The following is a 25,897-nucleotide window of genomic DNA, read 5'->3' as shown; positions in this document are numbered from 1 at the left end:
ACTCAGTGCTGGATCAGGCTCTTGAAGACCCAGTTAAAGCAGAGCCAGAGCGCCCTTAGCACCTCTCTCAGGCACGGAGGGCACAGAGACCCTCGCCCTGAGCCCCTGCAAGAATCATCCCCAGCAAACCCCAAGTCCAGAGTGCTCCCCTTCTGGTTGCCTCAAATTGCCTCAAGGATTCCATGTGACCCTAGCAGCCCCTCTGCTGGATGGGGTCTGGCACCCCCACCCCTCCAGAAACCTTGGCCAGTGTTCAGGGCCCACCTGATGCTCACAGCTGGTCCCAGCCCCTTTCCCACTTTGGCTCCCAGGGCCTTCCTTGGGCTGTGGGCCACACTCCTCCTGATGGGAAGCCAGTCAGGGTTGGGCTGCTGAGGATGACCAAGGGGCAAGGGCAGGAAAGGGTAGAGAGCTCCTCACCGAGCATCGGTGGGGAGGGGGAAGTTGTCCAGAAGCCACGGCCTGGGTTCCCTGGCCTGAGGTCGTCACATGCAACTTGCCGAAGTTATAAAAATGCACCCACACCCCACACTCTGTAATTTCTGACTGGAAATAGTTTTTTCTAGTTTTTGGCTGTTGAGAAGGCAAGAAATCTCTGACTGTGGCTCTTAGCTCTCATGCTACCTATTCCACAGTTCCTGAGCTATAGTGAGCGAGCACCTTTTGAAAGGAAGGACAGTAACAGTATGAGAGCCAGGCTGCACGTCAGACCCTGGCTATGACCTGTGTGGTGCAGAATCCCGAGTGTGACCCGAGTCAGTGTTCGTAGTGATTTGGATTGAACTTCCTCATATCTGACACTATGAGAGGAAGGCATGCTGTTATTTTTGCATATTATTGAAAAGGGAAAAATGGCATCGATCTTAAAACTCCCTTCAGTGCCTGAGGTGTCAAAACGTGAAGCTGCGAGACCACAGAAACATGGGGGTGCTTGCAAAACTAGGAAATACGCAGAGCTCTCTGGGTTCCGAGCTTGGCCTGTCCAAGTGCTGAATGTGTTGCAGAGGGAGGTTAGAACCTTACACAGCCCATGAGGAGGGTGCCAGGACCTTCCTTGGGGACCACCCAGCCCCCAGCGACCCCTTCTGTGGCGCAGAGATGGAGGCAAGGCTTCTTCAAATCACTGATGCTGCTTTATTTACCAAAGACGCTGGCCCAGAGCTGGTTCCGCCAGCCAGGCCTCAGACAGCCGTAGGGGGTGGGGTGGGGGTGTCCCAGCTCAGTCTTGGTGGGCAAGGCCAGGTCAGCCTCACCGTGGGGGCGGGGCAGTGTTCCCTCCTGGGGCCCTCGCGGGGCTCCTGCCCAGCGGCAGCAGAGTGGGCAGTAGGTGCCAGCACCGCCATCTCAGGAAGGCACTTTCAGCTTTGGGGTCCCCAGGAAGAACTGCAGGACGCGGTCGACCAGGAGTGCCAAGCAGAAGTCCAGGAGTAGGACCTGGGCGATGACCAGCTTGAACTGTGGGACAGGGAGTGCTGGTGAGTCAGGTGCCTGCAGACAGGTCCAGGCCAAGTCCTGGGACCGCGTCTACAGGGCCCCTCACCTCCACAGGGATGTCCACGAGTCCAAACTGGCTGTTGAACTCAGGTGAGGAGCCAAGCAGCAGGCCCACGATGGCCAGGAGTGACACGGCCAGGCTCCACACCAGAGGCCTGTTCTCAGGCAGGCTCTCCATGAAGGGTGGGCCCTGTGGGGACAGGCAGATGGACAGCTGTGTGTCGTGGCAGCCCAGAGGGTGGGCAGGGTGTGCTCGGGCAGGGGCTGGGCCTCACCTTGTAGTTAATGGCGAAGGTGGCCATCTGCATGGCCATGGCCATGATGTACACTGTGCTGTTGACTAGGCTTGGCTCAAATTCTTTGTACAGGTCCACAAATTGCTCCTGCCTTCAGGGACACATGGGGGTCAGGGCCCCTTCATGATTCCTGCTGCCCCCCCGTGGAACCAGGACTCCGCCTGGTGGACTCTGCTGGCCTGGCCCCGGTCACCCCAGGCCAACGTCTGCATGTTTCTCCTGCCACCCCCCCAACCGCAGGGACGCCGCCTCCTCTGGGAGCAGCCTGTCCACCCCCAGGCTGGGAGTGCACTCACTTCTCAGGGCTCCGGGCCTGGGCCTCGCTGTACAGGTAGACGAGACTCATGAAGTGCACGCAGAACTGCAGCATGACAGTGAGGATGGTGTATAAGTTGAAGATGTTGGGCAGGGGCCGCTCTCGGGAGAGGGTCTTGAGGGGCTGCAGGGGCAGAGTGGGGGTCAGGGCCCAGGCTCGCCCTGGGGTCACCCACCTACCCTGCTTCCTGGCAGGCCTTGTGCAGAGTGTGGTCACCAAATTCTGGGGGTTACAGGTCAGCACTAGTCCCCAGAGCCCTGTCTGCCCCCCATCCCCTCAGTCCAGATGCCACCCCCACCTCACTCAATGCCCAGCCATAGGGGTCTTAAGATCCACCCCACCCCCGCTCTAGAATAAACTTAAAGCCCTCCCTGTTGCTCATGGGGCATGTATGATCAACCCAGACCACCTCCCACCCCCTCTGGCCAGCAGGGCCTCCTTGCATCAGCCCATGACCATCTGCGGCCTTTGTGCCTAGTTCTTCGCTGGTTCTCTTGTTCTTTATGCGTTGGCCTGAATGTCAGCATTACACAGACCTCCCTGACCGACCCTGAGGCCATTCCCCACAGCCTGTGTGACCTACTTGGTGTTTTTCTCAGCACTGCATACTGAGTGGTCTTGATGATCGTTTTCCCATCTGTCTCAATTGTGTGGCCCACCTGAGACCCCAGCCTGTGGACAGTGCTGGGCCTGAGCGGCGGCACTCTGAAGAGCCTCAGTGGGCACCCGCCCTGCCCCCTGATCCCCATCTGTAACTTGGGGATGAGGGTTCCCATCCCAAGGGCTGCTGTGAGGATAAAACAGACATGTGGTGGCGCCTTTAAGAGCCTGCCCTGGCTGGCCCAAGCGTCGCCAGTCATCAATCCGAGAAGCTTCCCGGCACCTCTGGGGCAAGAACCATGGCTTAGAGAAGCAGACGGCACTCTTGGGCTGGGGCGGGAGCCCCTGCTTTGCTCAGGGTCCTGGCCCACCTTGGAGCGGGAGATGAAGAGGAAACAGCCAGCCAGGAGCAGCCCCTGCAGCGTGGCCTGGAAGTCACTGAACTTGACACCCTCCAAGTATAGGACACTCTGGCTGTAGGCCAGGATGAGGGCATTGAGCGCCAAGATCTTGAACATCTGCAGCGTGGTCACCAGCGTGCAGCGGCCCTGCTTGATCACGTGGCAAACTGCGGGGGAAGGCAGGTGTGGGCATGGGTGCCAGGCAGGATGGGCCTAGGGATGGGGTAGGGGAGGATCGCGGCAGCAGGACTCACTGCACTGGATGGAGGAGAGTTTGGAGGTGAAGGGCGCAGCGATGCTGGCGTCCCCCAGCTTCACGATGGGCATGCTCTCGTCCTCGAGGTCCCGAAGCACCTGACTCAGGCGGTCCTATGAGGCAGGTAGCAAGGGGTGAGACCTGACCACAAGGGGGTGCTGGTGCCCCCCCTTCTGAGACTCACCCGCTGGGAGGCCAGCTGCTCCTCAGAGGGTGGGAGCCCTGACCTCTGCTTGGCTGCCCTGGAGGTGGCCCTAACTCCACTGTTGCTCAGGACGGGGCTGTCCCGGGGCCGTCGCCGCCGCTCGATGACCCGTTCAGGGGCATTGGCCAGGAGGGCCACACCTGGTGGGAGCGTGTGTCAGAAGCCAGAGGGAGCCTGCCACCCCGGCACAGAGCACGGAGTGTCTGCTCAGCGCAGCTAATCCTGGGGCCAAACCTCCCCATTTTACCTGATCACTCACCCCAAGGAGCGCCTCAGAGAGCATCTATCTTACTTTCTACAAACTACTTAAGGACAACAAAAATACAATACCCAAATAAAGTATATAATGCTATGTAGGTCAAAACTAACTGATTTCCAAAGAAGTTTATTGCCAAGAGTCATAATGAGGTAAATGATGTGTCATAAATATCGTAGTTGATAAACCAAATGAATATCTGAAAAGCACTGAAAGAAACTAGGTTAAATTGGTCTTCAAACATCAACTTGACATCTATATTCTGTTGACACAGATCCGAGGCTATAAACTCTCCCTGGCCTCTGGCCTTGGCCCTTGCAGCCCATACAGTGCCCGGGGGGCCTGAGAAAACCAAGTCGTGTCTGCCCCATGGAGCCGCCCTAGACCCTCACCAGAGCTTCTTGGTGATGCCCGCCACACTTTTCCTCAGACACTTGTATCTCTTCCCGGCCTTGGAGCCATTCAGATCTCCAATGCCACCAGTCCCTGCCCCGCCCCTTCACTACTGCTTCCTCACAGAACTTGCTCAGTGGCGCGCCCCTGATGGTAAGCCGGTGTTGGCAGAACAGCCCCCAAACCCAGGGACTCACCCACATCAGCGTGCTTCAGGGCACCCACGTCGTTGGTGCCATCCCCACACATGAGGGTCACGTAGCCCAGCTCCTTCAGGCTGGTGATGACAAACTCCTGTTTGGGGAAAGACGGGCTGAGTGAGGGTTGCATGCCATCCCCAGGGCCCCGCCCGCCCTCCGCCACCCCGTACCCACCTTCTGTTTGGGGGCCACTCGGGCGAACACTTGCACGTGTGGGATGAGGCGAAGCAGCAGCTGGGGGTCCTCGGCCTGCAGGTGGGCCAGGCCATCGCCCGTGAGGCACAGTGCGTGATCCAGGGCCAGTGCCTTCGGGGAGCCCTGGGCCAGGGGCAGCGTGATGCTGCCGTCGATGGAATGCCACTCACACGGCCGACCTGCAGGGCCAGTGCCCAGGGTCAGGGATGGGGCTCAGCTGCTCAGGTGGACCCTCTCACTTGGACCCCACGTGTGCAGTCCTAGTCTCTCCTCTCTGGAGCACCTTCTTGGCCCCCACCCCAGGTCCATACCAACCTGTACCCCAGACCCTAGGCACCCCACAGAGACCATGCACAGAAACCTCCGATACAAAGGATCTGAAAACCCAGGGCCTAAGCCACTGGCCTGAGATCCTGTGATGGGCCAGATTCAAACCCAGGCAGCCTGACCTCAGACGCGCCACCCCCTCCCCCCAACCCCTCACCTAATGAACCCCCAACCCTGGGGGCCTGCCTGAAACTCTGCTCTCCTAGGGCCAGGGCGCCCTGAATCACTTCCTCAGGCCAGACACTGCTTGCTACCCACTTCCCCTTTCTAGCTGGTTGGTCTAGGTGCGGATGCTGAGCACCGAGGACAGCTGAGGGCAGCCCACCAGCCTTCTCAGCACTGGACAGCTGGCCCTGAGCTGTCAGAGCCTGAAAGGAAAATAATCTCCACCTGGCTCCTGTTGCGGCTGTTATGTTAGAGCAGCTTCACTCGCTCACCAACAGTCTTGGCAGCCACCTCTGGGCCACCTGCCTACGATCCCCAGGCTCTGGAAGAGCCAGTGCCTGGGACTGGGACAGAGACCTGGGATCAACAGCGCAGACGGAGAGAAGGGCTGGGAGGTTCCGGAAGCCCTCTCGGCCGGGCCATACCGGCACCCTCCTCTGGCCTGCAGCCCGGTGACATCACTGGTGCATGTTGCTCCCAAGCCAGGCCCTGCACCGGGTGCTGTCCTGCGGCCTCTGACAGACTCCACCCCACCAGCCAGAGGTGCTGGGGCTGGATTCGTCCCTCCATTTTTCTGATTCTGAGGCACCACTTGCAACCAGTTTGGTTACTCAGGTGAGGCCAGAGACCATGAGTTCTGGAATCAGGACATCTGAGTTCAAATCCTTAGTCACCGTGTTTCCCAACGATCCAGGTGGATGGATTCATTTCTCTGTCTCCTTGTCTATAGAGCAGGGGCCCCAACAGCTGACCTGGTTGGCTTCCTCCTATGTGGGGTGGGAACGGCGAGCCCTCCCGTGTGGGGCAAAGAGTCTGACGAATGCAAACCAAGCCCTCTGCCCCGGGTTCTGGCCACACCAAACACGAGCCCCAGCAGTCCCGGTGCTCAAGAGGGGAGCACTCGCCATGCACAGGCAGCCAGCCAGGCCCAAGGCGGGTGGGAGGCTATGAAACGTGGGCTGGTGTGACCACAACCAACCGCCTTAACATTGTAAGGTGCCGCTGGCCCCAGAGCTGGTGACCGCCTGCATGCTGCCGCGCAGGTGGGGTGTGGAGCTCCCCGGCCAGACAGCCCAAGCGTGCGCACGGGGCAGGGCTGTGATCCGCAGGCCTTGTGTCACGGGTACTGGATGATGCTGGGCGTGCTCACTCAGGCCTGGCACAGAGGTGAGCCACCAGGCGGGAGCTGTTCTTGGACTCAAGGTCCCCCCAGCCCACGACCACGTGGGGCCTCACCTCTCTCCGTGGGAGGCTGCAGGATCAGCGTGTGAGCCTTTTCAATGAAGTGCAGCTCCTGAGCCACATGGCAGGCAGTGAGCGGGTTGTCACCTGTGATCATGACCACCTGGGGAGAGGGCGGAGGCAGTGGAGCAGGGCTCAGTGGGTCAGAACTCCAGCCTGGAGACCTGGGGGCCAAGTCCCTTCTGAGGACAGCCAAAGAGGAAGCGCTTGGCCCCCTAATGGGGACTGGGCTTCCAGGAGCCTCAACCTCCCTCACCTGGTAGAGTTTTCTGTGAATGATATGTGTATGTGCGTCTTTCTGAGAACACCCATAGCCTTTATTTGCAACACAAACTAAGAGCCAGCCCTTCGTGTGGACCCTCTTGGCTTGGTTGATGCTCCAGGCAGGAGATTGGGGGTGGTATGACACAAGCTCTAGCCTTCTGGCTTAGAGACTGGTGATGGCAAGATGGGCCTTGACTGCTGAGGCCGGGTGAGGACTAATCATGTCACTACCCTCTGACACTGCCAGGCTCGCCTCCCACACCCTAAACTGAGTCCTGAACTAGAATACACAAACCACCAAGACTGACAGAGAAAAGCCACTGGGACACACACAGCCTGTCTGGGTGTTGTCTCCACATTCTCCAACCCAGCCTCAGCTTTTTCCTAAGATGGGGCGGAGTTGGGGGAATAGCCCTCATCTCCCAGTGATGCTGGGGGCCTGAGAAAGTGATGTGAGAAGGGTGGGCACAGATTGAGTCCCAGGGCATCCTCAGGCATGAGGGATAGCATGAGCGTCCAAGCCATGGTGGAGCTCAACCAAAAGCCATGGAACCTTTGCTTCCAAGACCCAGATACCCACCGCTGAGTGCCCCACTGAGGATGGAACTGTCCTCTACTGTCACATCCCCCTGTCTGTAAGGAGTAGCCAAGACTGCCCACCCATGGGGCCTGGTGGGGAGGGGTCCAGTGGCTGTACCCGATGGGAGGCGTTCTGGATCTCGCGGATCACGGCCTTGGAGTCAGCCTTGAGTGGGCAGGAGACCACAATGAAGCCGACGAACTTGAGGTTGCACTCCAGGGCCTCTCGCTTGAGCTCCCGGGCCTGTGGATGGAGACAGCAGTGCCCTCATGACCTGTCTCTCCCCCTCCCCCATTTCCCAAGCTCTGACTTGGGTCGGGGGGGGTGGAGGTCAGAGAAGGCCCCATCCTTACAGGAGGGACACTGGAGGGTCAGAAGGTGAGAGGTGTGGGGAGAGTGAGAGGCGCCCTCGTGGCAGAGGGGCTCAGCAGTGGCTGGGTGGCCCTGGCCCCCCAACGGTGCCACTGCCCGCTACCATGGACAACAGCATGACACAAAACCCCTGTATTTCATCTTCTAGAACAGGAATGTTGGGACTCTCGTTTGATAACCACTGAGCAAGAGCTCACATTTCCTATCTCATACCAGAAACTAAAAAATCTCTGCCCTCATGGAACTTGCCTTCTACTGGAGGAGACATGTAATAAAGAAAGTCACAGAGGGGGCTTCCCTGGTGGCGCAGTGGTTGAGAATCTGCCTGCCAATGCAGGGGACACGGGTTCGAGCCCTGGTCTGGGAGGATCCCATGTGCCGCGGAGCAACTGGGCCCGTGAGCCACAATTGCTGAGCCTGCATGTCTGGAGCCTGTGCTCCGCAACAAGAGAGGCCGTGATAGTGAGAGGCCCGCGCACCGCGATGAAGAGTGGCCCCCACTTGCCGCAACTGGAGAAAGTCCTAGCGCAGAGGCGAAGACCCAACACAGCCATAAATAAATAAATAAATAAATAAACCCAAAAGTTTAAAAAAAAAAAAAAAGTCACAGAAATCAGAGCACTGATTACCACGAGAGAGGTGAAGCCAGGGGAATGGGGCAGAGAGGGTCGTGGGGTGGCACAGACCCGGGGGGCTCTGAAGGGTCTGTGACGAGGCTCAGGAACGGGCCTTGAACGAGGCTCTGAACAGAGGTGTGACCTGCTGTGCCTTCTGGAAGGGTCTCATGGCCACTGGGTGCAAGTAGACGAAAGCCACTTGGATGAGGGCCAAGGTGGAAGCAGGTAAAGGAGCAGCGTTGGTACTGGAGGTGGGAGGAGAGCCTACAGCCAATGGGACGTGGGGTGTGACTGAGGGCTGGGGATACCCCAAGATCATGCAGTGACCAGCCTGGATCATGCAGTTGGGCAAGGCAGGGGTGGAGCTGGGCTGGAGATAGGGAATCTAAGGTGCCCCAGGGCGTTCCCCAAGGGGGTGTGAGAGAACCCGTGGATGTGAGGATAGGAGGTGAGACCTGGGTGTGCTCTCTAGGGAGCAGCCATGGGTTCTGGGGTGGGATGGGGTCCGTGGGGAATGGGGCATGCAGGGGACGAGAAGAAACTGAGGACTGAGTGTCACCTGGGGCCTCCAAAGGTAGAGGCCAGGGAGGAGGAAGATGAAATCGTGCCCGTTCATGGTGGTGCCACAGGGGACAGAAGGTGATGCGGACAAGGGGCCGGTAGGAGCGGGGCTTGGGCCCTTACCTGCTGGTGAGTGAGGTGCCCCAGCTCCTTATACCCCAGCGCCAGGACACGGGCTCCTTCCCGGGAAATCTCCGTGTGGATGTGGTGGTAGTCAGGTGGGCACTGGGCAAACTGCAGGGAACGCAGGGGGGATGTCACCAACCGCCCCGCACCCCCCTCCCCACCCTTGGCCGGGGCTGGCTCACCATGGAGTGCAGGGTTTCAGGGGCCCCCTTCGCGGCCGCGATGTAGCAGAGATCAGTGGAGCCAAGCTTCTCGTAGGAGGCGAGCACGGACATTCGCTTTAGGGCACTGGCAAAATGAAAGCGCTGGTGAATTTTCAGCCCCTGAGTTTTAATACTTCGGGGGAATACTTTCTCATCTGGAAACAAATAAGTACGAGTCCTGAGGGCCTTCGCTCCAAAGAGGCAGCCAAGCCCCCACCTGCCCCCTCCGTGCCCTTCCTCCCTCCATCCCCTTCCTCCCCCCACCTCCAGACCCGGGGCCTGCAGGAACTCCTGGCTCTGGGAGGGGTCCGAGCTGGGAGATCTGGGTATGGAGGACCCTGCCCCAGGTCAGAGGTGAGCCTGTGCCCACCCACCTGCCTGAGTTGAACACACAGGTGCCTGAGAGGTACACCCCGCCTGCCCGGGGACGTAAGAGCTGGCGGTGTGGCCGAGGCTCCAGCCCCTCACCTTTGGTCAGCGTCCAGTCAACGGCCGTCAGCATGGCTTTCTCAAGCGGGTCACCCACAAGGGTGCCATCATCCAGCTGCATGAGGGAATGGCATGAGGCCAGAGCCCGGTGTGTTTCTATGGGGATGTTGGACACAGGGGTCACCTCCTTCCCATCTCTGCAAGGAGGAAGAATAGCTGGTTACAGGGTGGAGGTGACTGGGTAGAGGGACCCCCTGGGAATTGCCGGTCACAGTGGGGGCTGCAGGGTATTGTCTTGGTCCCTGCGACACCTGCACGCATCTCATGAATGCCCCCACAGGTCACGTGGCTGCTTGGAGCCCAAGCTGAGCCCCCTGCCACTGTCACTCACACTGAAGAATGCTTGGGGGCTCCCTAGAATGGACCTCTGTGGTAGGGCCTGTGACAGGCCCTCACTTCGAAGGCTTGGGCTGGGCAGCTGTCTGTCCCTTGAGCTCCCAGAACGCTCCCGGCTGGGCGCCTTGCGATCCAGACTCCCCACGCTCACCGGAGCCCGGCCACACCGCGCACCACCAGGCTGTCGCTGGTCAAGGTCCCTGTCTTGTCAAAGCAGCACACCTCCACCTTGCCGGCGAAGGGGATCCGGAAGGGCTCCGTGCAGTACATGTCTGGGTGGTGGGAGCCAGTGTCAGGGGTGCTGCCGGGCCCCAGCCCACTCGGCACCCTGTCCCTGCCCCAGAGACTCACAGAGCTTGGCCAGAGCAATGAGAGAAGTGTTGACGGCCAGAGACAGCTCAATGGGCAGCTCGGGGGGCACGACAGAAGTGAGGATCAGCGTGCATTCCAGAAACAGCTTGTAGCGGTTCCGGCTGGGGTCCTTGGTACCTGCGAAGACAGGGCCTGCCAGCCTGGGGGCCACGGGCACGGGGTCCAGCAGATGGTGGGGAGTGGTCACGGTGCTTACCTTCGATCCATACGTAGGCGGCTGCCGCAATGGCAAAGACCAGGAGGAAGAGGATGAAGATGAAGGTCTCCAGGTTGTTCGCTGTCACCCTCTTGACCCCAAAGAGGATCGTGCGCAGCAGCTTGCCCTAGAGGGATGGAGGGACAGAGATCTTTCCTGGGAGGGTGGCGGCCTTTCCTGCCTAAAAGCACCAGGCCCAGGTTCTCTCTGCTGCTGGGGAGTGCCTGCCTGGGCTGACTGAGCGCCACAGCTGACAACACAGCTGTTCCAGGAACTGCACAGCTATGTGGGCGGCTGCAACTCAGCCAACAGCTACAGAGTTACGGAGACCAGTGACTGAAGACTAGGGGTCAGGGAAGGAAGTGGCTGAGATTGGGGTGGAGGGATGAATTTTCTGGAAGGAGATCTGACCATCGTCTCTACCAAGGAATCCTCATGCCACTTTAGTGAAGAGTTTATGGCCCAACTGTGATCCCCAAGTGTGCGGGACCAAAATCAGTCTACTGCCTGTGAGGCAGAACCTCAGCCGGGGAAAGCAGGCCTAGTCTGGGGCTTGTCTTAGCACTCTGGCCCCCAGCCCAGTACCTGGTATCAGAGTGAGCCTATGGGGTGGATGTTCTGGGGTCTGAAAGAGTTGCCATCTCAGCTGTCCACCATACGCCCCAGGGACCACCCTCCTCAGAACTGGGCAAGGTGCCACACCTGGGATGTGTTGAATCCGGTCCTCAGGACGTAGGCCACACACCCACTGTCCACCGCTGGGGAGACAAAGAACCAGCGTCATTCATGTCTGCTCATCCCGACTCTCTCAGAGCCAAGCAGACTTTGAGGGTTTGGGGGTGGCAGGGCTAGGACACCCACAGACACCCCTGAGGCACCTACGCTTCAGGCCTGTGGTGGCTTTCTGGGGAGGGATGTGCTGCACCACCTTGGTGCCCCCGAAGATGACGTGGAGCCGGGAGTCGGCCTGGAGGTCCAGTACCCGGTTGGGGCTGAGGTCTTCGATGGGTTCCTGGGGACGACAGTAAAGTCAATGGCTAGTCCCACCTTGGCCTCCTTCTCCATCCCCAGGCTGGAGAGCCGGACCCTGGGGCTGGGAAGAGCCTGCCTGACCCTCACAGGGCTCCCCAGCCAAGCCGGTGCACCTCACAGGGGCGGGGGCTCCACGCTGTCTTCTTTCCACCTTCATGTGCAGCATAGACTCCCTGTGACCCTGTACCCGGCCTCACCCCGGATTCACAGCTTCCCGGCTTCTCTCAGCCCACCTCAGCCTGAGATCCCAGGGGGCCTGGCACCCCACCGATGCTCCTGGCCTCTCATCTCCTTCCCTCTCCTCATCACCACCTGGCTCCCCTTAGTCCAGGGCACTGACCTGCCAGGAAACCCAGGATCTCCATCCAGATGCTATGCCTCCTCCAGTCTCCTGGCCCAGCCACCAGCCCTTCCCTGGCCCGTTTCCTCCTCAATGGGTGGGACAGTGACGCGCCTGGGTAGACTGAGGACCCCCCTCCCTCCACTCCTGACCCAGCACCTTCATCTGGGGCACCGACTCCCCAGTGAGCATGGCCTCGTCCACGATGCAGCGGCCCCGCAACAGCAGCACGTCGCATGGCACCAGGTTCTCCTGTGGGGAGCGGCCTGCAGGGCAGGGGCAGGAGGGTTGGACAGAGCCTGAGGCCTGGGCTCCCACCGGGAAGGAGCAGGACTGGGCCTCACCGATTGAGACGATGTCCCCGGGAACAATCTCATTGCTGGCAACGGGCCTCCACTTTCGGCTCCGGTAGACCTGGGAGGGGGGGCTTCAGTCAGCTCTGGGGATGCGCCCACGCCTCGCCCACCCCAAGACCACAGGGACCCTCCTACCCACCCGTCACGCTACTGGCCATACCTGGATCATGTGGGGCTTGTTGCCCATCTTCCGGATCTCTGACATGTTCCGCATCTGCTGCTGCACCAGGGAGGCCTCGAAGGCCACCAGCATGGAGAGTGTGAAGACGCTGTAGTACCAGTACTCATCCAGACACCAGAGTCCCACGCAGAACACCTATGGGACACGGGCCTGTCTGTTCCTGGGAACGCAGGGAGAATGCCTCCGGAGGACTGGATGGCACACGAGGGCCGTTCCGCCCACAGGCTCTGACCACGAGGACAGGGAGAGGTTTTCATGTTTGGAGGTGGACCGTGAAAGCCCCAAGGAACAGTGTGGGGAGAAGGACCAGAGCTGCTGCTTTACCTGGAACACAAAGAAGGGCGCCGTGGCTCTCTCCTTGAACAGCTCTGAGAAGTCAGGCACCACCATCTCGGCCCTGAAAGAGACCAGATGCCACGCCCTGTTCCCGGTGGGAAGTCCCAGGGGCCCCACCCCTGACACCTCCACTTCCGGGCACGGAAGGCCTCCCTGGGCAACTAGGGGCCCTGGTGAGCTTCCAGACATTGGGATGCTCAACTACGGCTCTCCTCGACCGTGTGGCACTGAAGCAGGTGCGTGGACTGCCCCCAGCCCTCTGCTCTGCAGAACCCAGGTGAAGCTTCTGAATCAGCACTGGGCTCCTCAGGCAGCCGCCCCCCTGAGCGGGGCTGGTGCAAGACGAGAACCTATCATCTGGGTGGGTGACAAGGCAAGGGGAGAGGAATGGCTGACCGTGGGACGGGAGCCCTGAAGCTGCACATAGGAGGCCCGGCAGCTAGGTGCTGTGGAGTCCCCTGGGGCCTGAAATACAGTGCCTGAGCTCCACCCCACTATGGAGAGGGGGAGCCTGAGCTGGGATGTTCCAAAGACTCCCTAAATCAAAGCCCTGGAATTTGAGAAGCAGGGCCGAAAGGTGGGCTCTACAGCACTCTGTGTGGTGGCCCTGTCTGGCCATGGGACTAGCCAGGTCCACTATGGCCGTCCTTGTTTTGCCCTGCAGATCTGGAGTGATATCCAGGACATGGGATTTGAGAAAAAGAAACTGCACAGTGGCTGCATTGCAATAAAAACTGAGCCCCACCCTGGACTGTGTAGGGTACCTTTGCGTAAGTGAGGATGGTGTGAAAGTGGACATCCCAGGCTGCCACCATGGCTGACCTGGGTTGGGGAGGGGAGGATCGGTAAATGTTTCCTATAAACCTTCCTACTAGATCGCTGGTTGCAGTAACGTATTTGTAATTTTTTGAAAAGCAACTAGGTCAAGAAATAATTTCCTAGAGATTCTGAGCGTTTTTGAGTCAAGGACAATTATCACCGTGGCCAGGATGGGGGCTCTGAAGCCCAGCTCTGACCCCTCCCAGCTCCTGTCAACACTGGTGGTTTTGGTGAAAGTTGAAGGAGAAAGTGCTGACAGAGCATCTGCATTCTACCTGGTACAAACAAGAGCTATCCTGCTCACCACCATCTTTTTTTATCACCACTCATAAAGTACTGGGATATGTATGAGAAGAATGACAAGAATTTACATTTACAGAAAATATTCAAAATAAAGAAGAGAACACAAGTTACCAACACAAGACAAGGATGAACAGCCCTGGGCCAGGCTCCAAGCTGTGGGCCCTCCAGGGGGTTCCTATCAGCAGGCAAGTTTGAGGGAGACTAGACTAGAACACGTTTCTCAGAGGACGCCTGCCACGTCCACCTGGGATGTTTTGTTGAAAAGGTGGATTCCTCCAAACCACAGGGCATATACAAATGGGGAAGGAGCCACTAGCTGGGATAGGGACCCGGGCTGGTGACCACAGGCAGAGGCCCAGTCCTGTCTCAGCAGGGGCGATGCACGGGGACGCTGGGACTCACTTGTTGCTCCCAAACTTCTTCTCGGCTGCACGGATCTCCGAGTCCTCCTGGAACCCTCTGTTGCTCTGGTAGAATGAGAACGGGTTTCCCACAGGAAAGGCCACGGGGAGGAAACGCTTCTTCTCCAGAGCATCGTAGGAATACTTGATCTTCTGGAATTCGAAGGACAGCACATCCTGGCCGTCTTCGCCCTGTGGGAGGTGTGTCTGTGGCAGAGGCCCCTGATCTGGGAATGTCAGGGCCTGGGGATCCCATCCAAGCCCGTGCTGGAGCAGATGGTCCCTACCTCATCACGGTGCAGGGCTACGAGCTCAGTGGAGCCGTTGTTGGGAGTCGGCACCACCTTCACGAAGGTTGCTTTGCTGGGGTCGAACTCCTGTGAGAGGCAAAGTGCTGCCGCTGAGCCCTTCTCAAGCCCCAGCTCCATGGCTTCCACTGGGGAGGTCACGGGGGCCGCAGCTCTGTGGACATGCTCTGGAACATGCCACTGGGCTCTGGGTGCTGACTGGCCACTCCCCAGTCTGTCACTGGGACAAGGGACAGCACTGCACTGGGCCTCTGGTCCTGCCCATATCATAAAGCCAGGGTCATGAACAGCGCCCAGCGCACAGAGCTCTGCTGACGAAGGTGAACTCAGGCAGGAAGAATGCTGCCCGGCATGAGGTACACTCTCAGTGCACGCAAGCCAAGCCCTGTTACGGCCCACCTGGCCCGCTGCTCCCCCTCAGCCCCCCGTGCCCATTACTATTCTCGCTGTGTCCTCGAGTGACAAGGGATGATGAGGCTCATCCTTGCCTCAGCTAAGGGCACATGCTGTTTTCTCTGCCTGGAACGCATGGTCACACCGCTGGCTTCAGGCCTGCGCTCAGATGTCACCTTCTCAGGACGCTGCCCCTGGATGCTCCACCTAAAGATCCCTCACAAAATCCTCATCCTGGTTTTCTCTCTTTACCATTGACTGCTGAGTTCCATCTCCCCCACTAACACCATGAAAACAGTGTGTTTCGTCGGTTTTGTTCTCTGTTATTTCTCCAGCACCTAAGACACGGAGGCGCTGAATGGAACTGCGTTGGCACTCCCTGAATCCATCCCACCTCTGCTCCACCAGAACCCGTGTTGCCATGTGTTTTTTTTTGGGGGGGGGGGGCGGGGGGTTGGGGGACATGGCGGTGACCCTGAGAAACAAGGCCCTGCCTCTCCAGAAGTTCACAGGCCCCAAAGCAGGCAAAAATAACAACAAGAGACAGAACTATGACCGCAGGAAACGCTATGGTAGAAAAGTGCAAAGCACGACATGCGGCCAGCCACACGCCAGGTGCTTCGCAGAGTTCCTCTGTTTCCTCTTACAATGGCACCCTGAGGTAGGTGTTACAGTTCTCACTTTACACAAGGGGAAGCTGAAACCCAGAGAGCAGAAGCACCCCTGTCTGAGATCTCTGATGCAAACCCAGATCTGTCTGTCCTAACCCCACAGCTGCTTAGTTCTTCTTTCTTCTCCATCCCTGGAGAGAAAGTTAATAGTCACACTTTTTAGCTGCAGGCCAATAGGCAGCTGGAAGTTTGGGGGTGTTACCGCCCAACTTCCCTCCATTCTTTTGTCTCTCACTGGGGTCCTTCATTGTACTGACTTGAAGCCACCAATCCCAGAAGTTTGAGAAGTTTGAGTCTCTCCCCTGGGATAAGAGAGATTTCACTTTCTCAAAAGAGAAAGAGAATTCAGTCCACATTTAGGGTCAAAGAGGGGTGAGGGAGGGTGGTGGTGGTGTGGTTTCTCTTTTTCTTTCTGCAGCCCTGGGTGCTGTTCCCTTTTTCTCTTCTTTTAGCAAACCTGTGGTGGGTGGTGGGATCAGAGGGGAGGCTGACCTCAGTGCCCATGGCTCCAAAACCTGCTGGTGTCATCCGAGGCAGGCTGAGGGCAGTGGCACAGTCACTGATATCAACTGCTAACCCAGGGCAGCTCTCACTCATCCAGATCTCACGACTAAGGGTCACATGCACTACCTCGCTGTTGTATTCTGACGGCAGTCCTCATTACCATCACCCCTGCAGACAGACATAAAGAGACTCCAAGCAGTTAAGTCACTTGCTCACGAACACCCACTGCTCCTCTTAAACGCTGCAGTTAACTGCATTTCAAGCTCATTTTGGTCGTCATGGGGTGGCGGTGGGGGGCTCTGAGCCCTGGCCAGCAGGACTGATGCTCAGTTCTCAAACCAAGCTCCACAGACAGGGAAACCCATCCCACAGGTCTAACCTCACACTACGAACAACAAGGTAGGAGACAGACAACAAAGGTAAGACCGTTTCCAGGAGAAACAACAGACTACTCGCTAGTATGGGAGCTAGTAAATGGTGACATATCCCGGGCCCTGCGCTAAGCTTTTTACAGGTATTACCTTATCGAATCTAAATGACCACACCAGAGAGGAATTCCAGAGAAGGGAAGTAACCTGCGCCAGGGTTACACAGCCAAGTCAGAAGCGGGGCCAGAATTTAGCTAGCGCAAAAGGGTGGAGGGCGCCTCTAGGGACCCGGCTCCAGCAGATGCGGAGGCCCCCCGGCTGGGTTGGGGACGGACACAATCTCAATAGCTGGGATCCGCGGTGAGGCCGGACCATGCCCAGGGTCGGTCTCGGGTGCGCACACTTACCGGGGTGCAGGTGAGCGCGCAGTGCGCGTGCACGGACCAATGTCCCGAGAGGACGGTGAGCGCGTGCGCGAGGCAGATGGTGGCGAGTACAAGCAGCGCGGCCTCGGGGATCTGCGTCCAGCTGCTGCCCCAGCCCCAGCAGCCGGCAGCCGCGGCACCCAGCCAGGCTGGGTAGAGCAGCCCCACGAACGGCAGCACCGTGAGGCGCCGCAGCAGCGGCAGCCGCCGGTATGGCCACACGGCCGCGACCAGCTCGTCGCCGCTCTCTATGAGCGCCGGCCCGGCGGCAAGGAGAGTGCGCGGCAGCGGCCTGGGCTTGGGCTGCCCGGCGGGCTGGGCCCCGCAAGGCCGAGCCCCGCAAGGCACCGCATTGCCCACCGCCGCCGCCGCCGCCGCCGCCATCTTTCCCAGCGCCGCTCTCGCTTCAGGGCAGAGGCCACGGCTCACTTCCGATGTTGTACTTCCGGTAAACTCTGGGCGCCGCCATGGCAGCCAGGAGTGAGAAAAGCCAGGGCAATGTAGGGGTCTGGGTCCGGAAGTGGCTACTCAGGGCACCGCCATGATAGGCTGTGGCCGGAAGGAGAGGCAGGGCGCCGCCATGACAGAGAGGGCTTGAAAGGGCTAAGGCAGCCTGCCCGCTTTGCCACGCAGGACTGAGACCGGAAAAGGCGAGGCAAGGCGGGTTGGGCGCCACCATGACAACCTACATCGGAAGAGGCCAGTCCTCCTCGGAGACTGCACTGTCTGGGCCATGAGGGGCGGAGCCTGGACACTGCGGAGGTGGGGCCAAAGAAGCACCAGTGTTCAGGGGGCGGGATTTATCATGCGGGCGGGTCTTGTGCGCGTGCGGGTTGGGTGGAGGTGGGGTGAGGTTTCCCTACCTCCGGGCCTGGGTAGGGCTCGGGGCTGGTGGGCTTCGAGAGTCTGGACAGGACACAGCCACACCTGACAGGAGGCATCATGTAATAGATAATAATTACACACCCACAAAGTTACTACTTTAACATTAGAATATGAAAAATTGGTGTTCATTTACTTATTGTTTATTATTTACTTTCCTGTTACATAAATGCTATTGTTTCAACAAAAACCACAATAGGACTAATTAACAGTGGCAATTAGTATTTCAGTACTTAGTAGTACTACTAATAGAAAACACATCCAACAAGATGTTTGAGAAAAATGTGTATGATATATTTATAATGTTTCTGGCCTCTGATACAGCAATATTTGAACTACTTTTTAAACTCTTTACTGGACATTAAATTTGTAGGTTATATTGTTGCATATTCTTAAGATTCTTGAGGTATATACATGTAAGACTGCAAAAGGAGAACATAAATGCAATAGGACTTAGATAATATTCTATATTTAATAAAAATAACGTGACATTTCTTTCTGTTCCATTTTACACAGTAGGATATTTTTACTTTCAGTTTTCTTTTCCAAAAATACTTCTTTGAATGGACTGCAACCTCTAGAACATCTTTCTCTTTTATGTGGTGATAAAACTAACACAAAGATGACATCACTTTGAGTTGATTCCCTGCTCTTAGCGGGCCCACAATTACTCTGATTCTCTTTTTTAAAAAAATATTTATTTACTTATTGGCCGCATCCTGTGGCTTGAGGGATCTTAGTTCCCGGACCAGGAATTGAACTCAGGCATAGAGTCCTAACCACTGGACTGCCAGGGGACTCCCTACTCTGATTATTGGTGTCATTCCAATGTGAAGACATCAAGCTAAATATCCTCCCACCTAAAGCCTTTCAGCATGGGTTTTACTAACTAGCAACAACAAGCTTTTTGACTTGTAGGAATTCGTATCTGGCTCTCCAAAACAGGTTTGTTTTGTAGACCAACTATTTGTCAATCAGGTCTTTGCATCTATAAACTTATATGCTGCTATCGGTGCCCAAGATGTTCATCATTTTTGAACATTCCCGAAGCACATTCCAGTGTTAACTTATCATCGTAAGTTAAAGCTCCCTTGCTCAGGGAGAATGGTTTTAAAGCATAAAGTTGTGAAATCACAGTTGGATTCCAAATAGTTACATGTTTAGGAAAGAAACAGAATGTCCCATTTAATTTGCCCCTTCCTGGTGACATTTTGAATTCCAAAGCAGTCTTATTTCAAAAAATGAGTCATTGTTTTGCTGTATGAGTTTTTGTCACAACTATCTCCATAGTGTTTTCTTTTCCAGAATATCATATAGTTGGAATCATGCAATATGTAGCCTTTTCAGGCTGGCTTCTTCACTTAGTGCTGCATTTAAGGTTCCTCAGTGTCTTTTCATGGCTTGATAGCTCATTTCTTCTTAGCACTGAATAATATTCCATTATCCAGAGGTACCACAGTTTATCCATTCCCCTACTCAAGGACATCTTGGTTGCTTCCAAGTTTTGCCACTTATGAATAAAGTTGCTGTACACGTCCACGTACAGGTTTTTAAAATGGCAACATGGTGACATACGTTTCTTTTTTTCTTCCTTTCTTTCAAGTGTTCCAGCTTTATTGAGACATAATAGACGTACAACATTGTGTAAGGTTAAGGTGTACAACATGATTTGATACACATATATATTGCAAAATGATTACCACAATAAGTTAGTTAACACCTCCATCACCTCACATAGTTACCTGTGTGTGTGTGTGTATGTGGTGAGAACATTTAAGATCTACTCTCTTAGCAACTTTCAAGTATACAGTACAGGATTGTTAACTATAGTCACCATGCTGTATGTTACATCCCCAGGACATATTCATCTTGTATCTGGAAGTTTGTACCCTTTGGCCAACATCTCTCCATTTCCCCCACCCCTCAGTCCTGGCAACCACCATTCTACTCTCTATGAGTTCCATGTTTTTAGGTTCCACATATAAATCATGGGATCATGCAGTATTTGTCTTTCTCTGTCTGACTCTTTCAGTTACTATAATACCCTCAAGGTCCATCCATGTTTTCTCAAATGGCAGGATTTCCTTCTTTTTTTATGGCTGAATAATGTGTATGTATATATCACATTTAACTGATATATGTATTTGTAATATATATGTTTTATAAATATATACAGATATATTTATAATATGTATATATCTCACATTTTCTTTATCCATATATTGGTCAATGAACACTTTGGTTGCTTCCATGTCTTGCCTATTGTGAATAATGCTGCAATGCACATGGGAGTGCAGATATCTCTTTGAGATACTGATTTCATTTCCTTAGAGATAGTGATTTCTTTTGCTTTGGATATATACCCAGAAGTATGATTGCTGGATCATATGGTAGCTCTATTTTTAATTCTTTGAGGAAACTCCATGCTGTGTTCCATAGTGGCTGCACCAGTTTACATTCCCACCAGTAGTGCACAGTTTTCTTCACATCCTCACCAGCCTTTGATAGCTCTTGTCTTTGTGGTAATAGCCATTCTAGGGGTGAGGCGATAACTCATTATGGTTTTGATTTGCATTTCCCTGATAATTAGTAATGTTGAACACCTTTTCATGTACCTGTTGGCCATTTATATGACTTTGCAAAAATGTCTATTCAGATCCTCAGCTCATTTTTCTTTTTAAGATGCTAGTTATTTTTTTAAATTAATTAATTAATTAATTTTTGGCTGCATTGGATCTTCGTTGCTGCTCACGGGCTTTCTCTAGTTGCAGCAAGCGGAGGCGACTCTTCGTTGCGGTGCACAGACTTCTCATTGCGGTGGCTTCTCTTGTTGCGGAACACGGGCTCTAGGTGCACAGGCTTCAGTAGTTGTGGCATGCGGGCTCAGTAGTTGTGGCTCACAGGCTCAATAGTTGTGGCTCATGGGCTCTAGAGCACAGGCTCAGTAGTTGTGGCGCACGGGCTTAGTTGCTCCGCGGCATGTGGGATCTTCCCCGACCAGGGCTCGAACCCGTGTCCCCTGCATTGGCAGGCAGATTCTTAACCACTGCACCACCAGGGAAGTCCTCATTTTCTTTTCTGTTGTTTTTCTAATCTCTATTTCATTTATTTCTCCTCTGATCTTTGTTATTTCCTTCCTTCTGCTGACTTTGCACTTAGTTTGTTCTTCTTTTTCTAATTCCTTGAGGTGAAAAGTTAGGTCATTTATCTAAGATTTTTAAAAAATGTAGGCACTTATAGCTATATTAGTGCCTGACATTAAGCTTTTGATTGTCAAGGCATCCATTTCAAAAAACATCCATCTTGAATAAACATCTTGGCAGCTGTATGACACAACTACTAGCAAAATAGTCAGATAAGGAATTAGGCCACCCCCTACCCATGAAGGTCCCTCTTTCATAAAGCCCTGGGTAACCTGGATAACTGACCATTTGAGTGATCCTGCTTCTCCCTTCCTATGCCCTAATTCCTGCTCTTAAGCTTTATTTATTTATTGGCTGCACTGTGCGGCATGCGGGATTTTAGTTCACCCAACCAGGGATCGAATCTGTGCCCCTTGCTGTGGAAGTGCAGAGTCTTAACCACTGGACAGCCAGGAAAGTCCCTCTTTTTTTTTTTTTTAACGTCTTTATTGGAGTATAATTGCTTTACAATGGTGTGTTAGTTTCTGCTGTATAACAAAGTGAATTAGCTATACATATACATATATCCCCATATCTCCTCCCTCTTATGTCTCCCTCCCACCCTCCCTATCCCACCCCTCTAGGTGGACACAAAGCACCGAGCTGATCCCCCTGTGCTATGTGGCTGCTTCCCACTAGCTATCTATTTTACGTTTGGTAGTGCATATATGTCCATGCCACTCCCTCACTTTGTCCCAGCTTACCATTCCCCCCCTCTCCCGTGTCCTCAAGTCCATTCTCTATGTCTGCATCTTTATTCCGGCCTGCCCCCAGGTTCTTCAGAACCATTTTTTTTTTTTAGAAGGAATGTCCCTCTTAAGCTTTATGTTAACCAATAACGTGAGCCTACAAAACTCTAGATACACCAATCTTGGATCCTAATAAAGACAGAGTCCTAGGTCTGTTCTCTCTCTCTCTCTCTCTTTCTTTCTTTCTACCTCTGAACTCACTGTGTAGTCCCTGGGTATGCTGTGCTCCAGGACCTGTGAATAATAAATGTTGTTCCTCAAATTCCCTGATGGTTTTTTCCTGCAGTCATAATAAGAACCAAGGGCTGCTCCAGCCACAACATTGGCTGGAGAAATGTGTGTGTGGCTCCCTAAGAGTAATATGGGCCAGGGTGAGTGCCTCAGGTGTACCTAGCTGATAGCATAATTCAAGTCATGATTATGCAACCAATTTTGATGTGCAGGTTTTTTCCCCACCACCAAGTGTTTCTGACACCAGCTGTGTGTACTACAATTCAACTCAGTTCTGACACTATCTACCTGGAGATAGCATCAGATCCCACAGGATAAGGGCTTGGTCTTATAAGGCTGCCCATCTCCCACTTCAAATGCCAATCAGAAGTCTAGTTTGTTACCTGTGCTTCTGATTGATCAGCTATAGATCAGAGGTTCCTATGATTCCCCTCCTCAGGTTCAGTTAATTTTCTAGGGCGACTCACAGAACTCAGAGAAACATTTAAATTAGTAGATTGCCAGCTTATTATAAAAGGATATAACTAAGGAACAGCCAGATGGAAGAGATGCATAGATAAGTTATGGGGAAAGGGCTTGGAGCTTCCGTGCCCTCTCCCAGTTTGCCACTCTCTCAGCACTTCCAAATGTTCACCAACCTGGAAGCTCTCCAAACCCGTCCTTTTGGGTTTTTTTTTTTTTTTTTTAATTTATTTTATTTTATTTATTTATTTATTTGTTTATGGCTGTGTTGGGTCTTCGTTTACGTGCGAGGGCTTTCTCTAGTTGCAGCAAGTGGGGGCCACTCTTCATCGCGGTGCGCGGGCCTCTCACTATCGCGGCCTTCCTTGTTGCGGAGCACAGGCTCCAGACGCGCAGGCTCAGTAGTTGTGGCTCACGGGCCCAGCTGCTCCGCGGCATATGGGATCTTCCCAGACCAGGGCTCGAACCCGTGTCCCCTGCATTGGCAGGCAGACTCTCAACCACTGCGCCACCAGGGAAGCCCCCCGTCCTTTTGGGTTTTGATTGGAGGCTTCATTACATAGGAATGATTCATTAAATCATTGGCTGTTGGTGATCAATTCAACTTCCAGCTCCTCTCCCTTCCCTGGAGGTCAAGGAGGATGGGACTGAAAGTTCCAACCCTCCAATAACATGGTTGGTTCCCCTGGCAACCATCCCTCATCCTTAGGTGTGGTGGAGAAGTCACCTCATTAACAGACTCAGGTGTGGTTGAATGGGTTTTTCAATGAATATTAACACACCTTTATGGCTCTTACAACTTAGAAAATTCCAAGGATTTTAGGAGCTCTGTGCCAGAAATAAGACAAAGGCCAAATTTACATTTCTTATTATAAAACACAATATCACAAAGTCCAGTATTTCCTTATTGATTTTCTGTCTGGATGATCTGTCCATTGTGAAAGTGGGGGTATTGAAGTCCCCTACTGTTATTGAATTGTTGTCTATTTTTTCCTTCAGATCTGTTAGTATTTGTTTTAATATTTATTAAACATTTAGTATTTACTTAATATTTAATATTTAGGTGCTCCAATGTTGGGTGCATATATATTTACAGGTGTTATATCCTCTTGATAAATTGACCCCTTTATCATTATATAATGGCCTTCTTTGTCTCTTGTTACATTATTTGACTTAAAGGCTATTTTGTCTGATATAAGTGTAGCTACCCCTACTCACTTTTGGTCTTCATTTGCATGGAATATGTTGTCTCATCCCTTCACTTTGGGCCTATGTGTGTTCTGAAAGCTAAAGTGAGTTTCTTGTAGGAAGCATATAGTTTGAATCTTTTTTTTTTTAATTCATACTACCACTCTATGTCTTTTGATTGGAGAATTTAATCCATTTGTATTTAAAGTAATTATTGATAGGTGATGCCATCAATATGGCCTTACTAATGCCATTTTTTTTTTTAATAAGCAAAAGCAAGTTTATTTGGGAATAGCCATTGGAATTGCAATTCAGGAAATGCAAGTTATGGCAGACCATAGACTAATGCTGTCTTAATAATTGTTTCTGGCTATTTGTAGTTTTTTCCCCTCTATTGCTGTTTTCCTTTGTGAATTGATGATTTTCTGTAGTAGTGTGCTTTGATTCCCTTCTCTTTATCTTGTGTGTATCTACTATAGGTTTTGTTTTATGTTTACCCTGTGGCTTCCTTGAAACATCTTACGTAACAGTCTATTTTAAGCTGACAACAACTTAACTTTGATCACAAACAAAAAATCTACCCTTTACTCTCCTCCATTTTATGTTTTTGGTGTTACAATTTACATCTCTTTATATTGTGTATCCATTAATAACTTATTGTAGCAGTAGCTAGCTATTTCTTAGTACTTTTTTTAAAAATTAATTAATTAATTAATTTATATTTTTGGCTGTGTTGGGTCTTCGTTTCTGTGTGAGGGCTTTCTCCAGTTGCGGCAAGTGGGGGCCACTCCTCATCGCGGTGCGTGGGCCTCTCACCATCGCGGCCCCTCGTGTTGCGGAGCACAGGCCCCAGACGCGCAGGCTCAGTAGTTGTGGCTCACGGGCCCAGTTGCTCCGCGGCACGTGGGATCCTCCCGGACCAGGGCTCGAACCCGTGTCCCCTGCATTGGCAGGCAGATTCTCAACCACTGTGCCACCAGGGAAGCCCCTTAGTACTTTTTTTCTTTAACCTTCGTATTAGGGTTAAGTGGTTGACACACCATCACATTACAGTTTTAGAGTATTTGAATATGACTATATACTTACCTTTACTAGTGTATTTTACATTTTCATATTTTTTAAAAGGAATTCCTTTATTTTTTAAAAAATTATTTAATTATTTATTTTTGGCTGTGTTGGGTCTTCGTTTCTGTGCAAGGGCTTTCTCTAGTTGCGGCAAGCGGGGGCCACTCTTCATCGTGGTGCACGGGCCTCTCACTATCGCGGCCTCTCTTGTTGCGGAGCACAAGCTCCAAACACGCAGGCTCAGTAGTTGTGGCTCACGGGCCTAGTTGCTCCGCGGCATGTGGGATCTTCCCAGACCAGGGCTCGAACCCGTGTCCCCTGCATTGGCAGGCAGATTCTCAACCACTGCGCCACCAGGGAAGCCCTTCATATGTTTTTATATTACTAATTAGCATCCTTTTGTTTCAGCTTGAAGAACTCATTTCAGAACTTTTGGTTAGAAAGGTCTAGTGCTCTGAACTCCTTCAGCTTTTCTTTGTTTGGGGAAGTCTTATTTAGCTTTCATTTTTGAAGGACAACTTTTCTGGGCAAAATATTCTTGGTGGCAGTGTTTTTCTTTCAGTGCTTTGAACGTATCATCCCGTTTTATCCTGGCCTGCAAGGTTTCTACTGAGAAATCTGCTGATAGCCTAGGCAGTGGATAAGTTACCTTGTATGAGAGAAAATTCTCCTTTTCTGCTTTTTTTCTTTTTATTTATTTTTGGCTGCGTTGGGTCTTCATTGCTGCGCGCTGGCTTTCTCTAGTTGCGGCGAGCAGGGGCTACTCTTCGTTGTGGAGCACGGGCTCTAGAGCACAGGCTCAGTAGTTGTGGTGCACGGGCTCAGTAGCTGTGGCTTGTGGGCTCTAGAGCGCAGGATCAGTAGCTGTGGCACACGGGCTTAGTTGCTCTGCGGCATGTGGGATCATCCCGGACCAGGGCTCGAACCCCTGTCCCCTGCACTGGCAGGCGGATTCTTAACCACTGTGCCACCAGGGAAGCCCTGTTACATTGTTATTGATCTTGTGAAAGAATTCCAATCTAAAATAGAACCAGAGGATATAAAGTGGAGAATCTCACACACATGCCCTCAGGAAGACAAAACTTAAGGACTAAGAGACTGATTTCCAGTAAAATTCCTGATTTACAGAAAATGATAGCATTGAAATTTTCTCAGATGATGTAGGATTGATCAGAGGTTGTCTCATATTGACTTTGGAAAGTTTTGTCAGAGGCGTGAATGGGAGATGACCCAGGAGAT

General features: G+C 53.4%; 1 protein-coding gene across 1 annotated transcript; it reads right to left on the bottom strand.

The window, feature by feature from the left end:
- Positions 1 to 1,111: 1,111 nt before the first annotated feature.
- On the bottom strand, positions 1,112 to 17,283 carry ATP13A1 (ATPase 13A1). The gene is made up of 26 exons (XM_059918014.1): positions 16,882 to 17,283; positions 14,518 to 14,607; positions 14,232 to 14,422; positions 12,696 to 12,768; positions 12,351 to 12,506; positions 12,179 to 12,248; positions 11,994 to 12,100; positions 11,345 to 11,474; positions 11,165 to 11,220; positions 10,463 to 10,589; positions 10,246 to 10,383; positions 10,046 to 10,166; positions 9,538 to 9,695; positions 9,049 to 9,224; positions 8,864 to 8,974; positions 7,308 to 7,433; positions 6,341 to 6,449; positions 4,592 to 4,791; positions 4,415 to 4,511; positions 3,548 to 3,708; positions 3,362 to 3,476; positions 3,078 to 3,274; positions 2,087 to 2,229; positions 1,770 to 1,881; positions 1,541 to 1,684; positions 1,112 to 1,455 (listed from the first exon to the last, which is right to left on the bottom strand). Exons 1-26 carry the CDS (start codon positions 17,281 to 17,283, stop codon positions 1,345 to 1,347), a joined length of 3,621 nt encoding a protein of 1,206 aa, XP_059773997.1. The 3' UTR covers positions 1,112 to 1,344.
- Between the last annotated feature and the right edge of the window lie 8,614 nt (positions 17,284 to 25,897).

The sequence above is a fragment of the Balaenoptera ricei genome, chromosome 3 (assembly GCF_028023285.1).
Source record: "Balaenoptera ricei isolate mBalRic1 chromosome 3, mBalRic1.hap2, whole genome shotgun sequence".
NCBI classification, from domain to species: Eukaryota; Metazoa; Chordata; class Mammalia; order Artiodactyla; family Balaenopteridae; genus Balaenoptera; species Balaenoptera ricei.
Note: the sequence above shows the minus strand (reverse complement) of the source record. Positions and strands in the feature narration are given on the sequence as shown.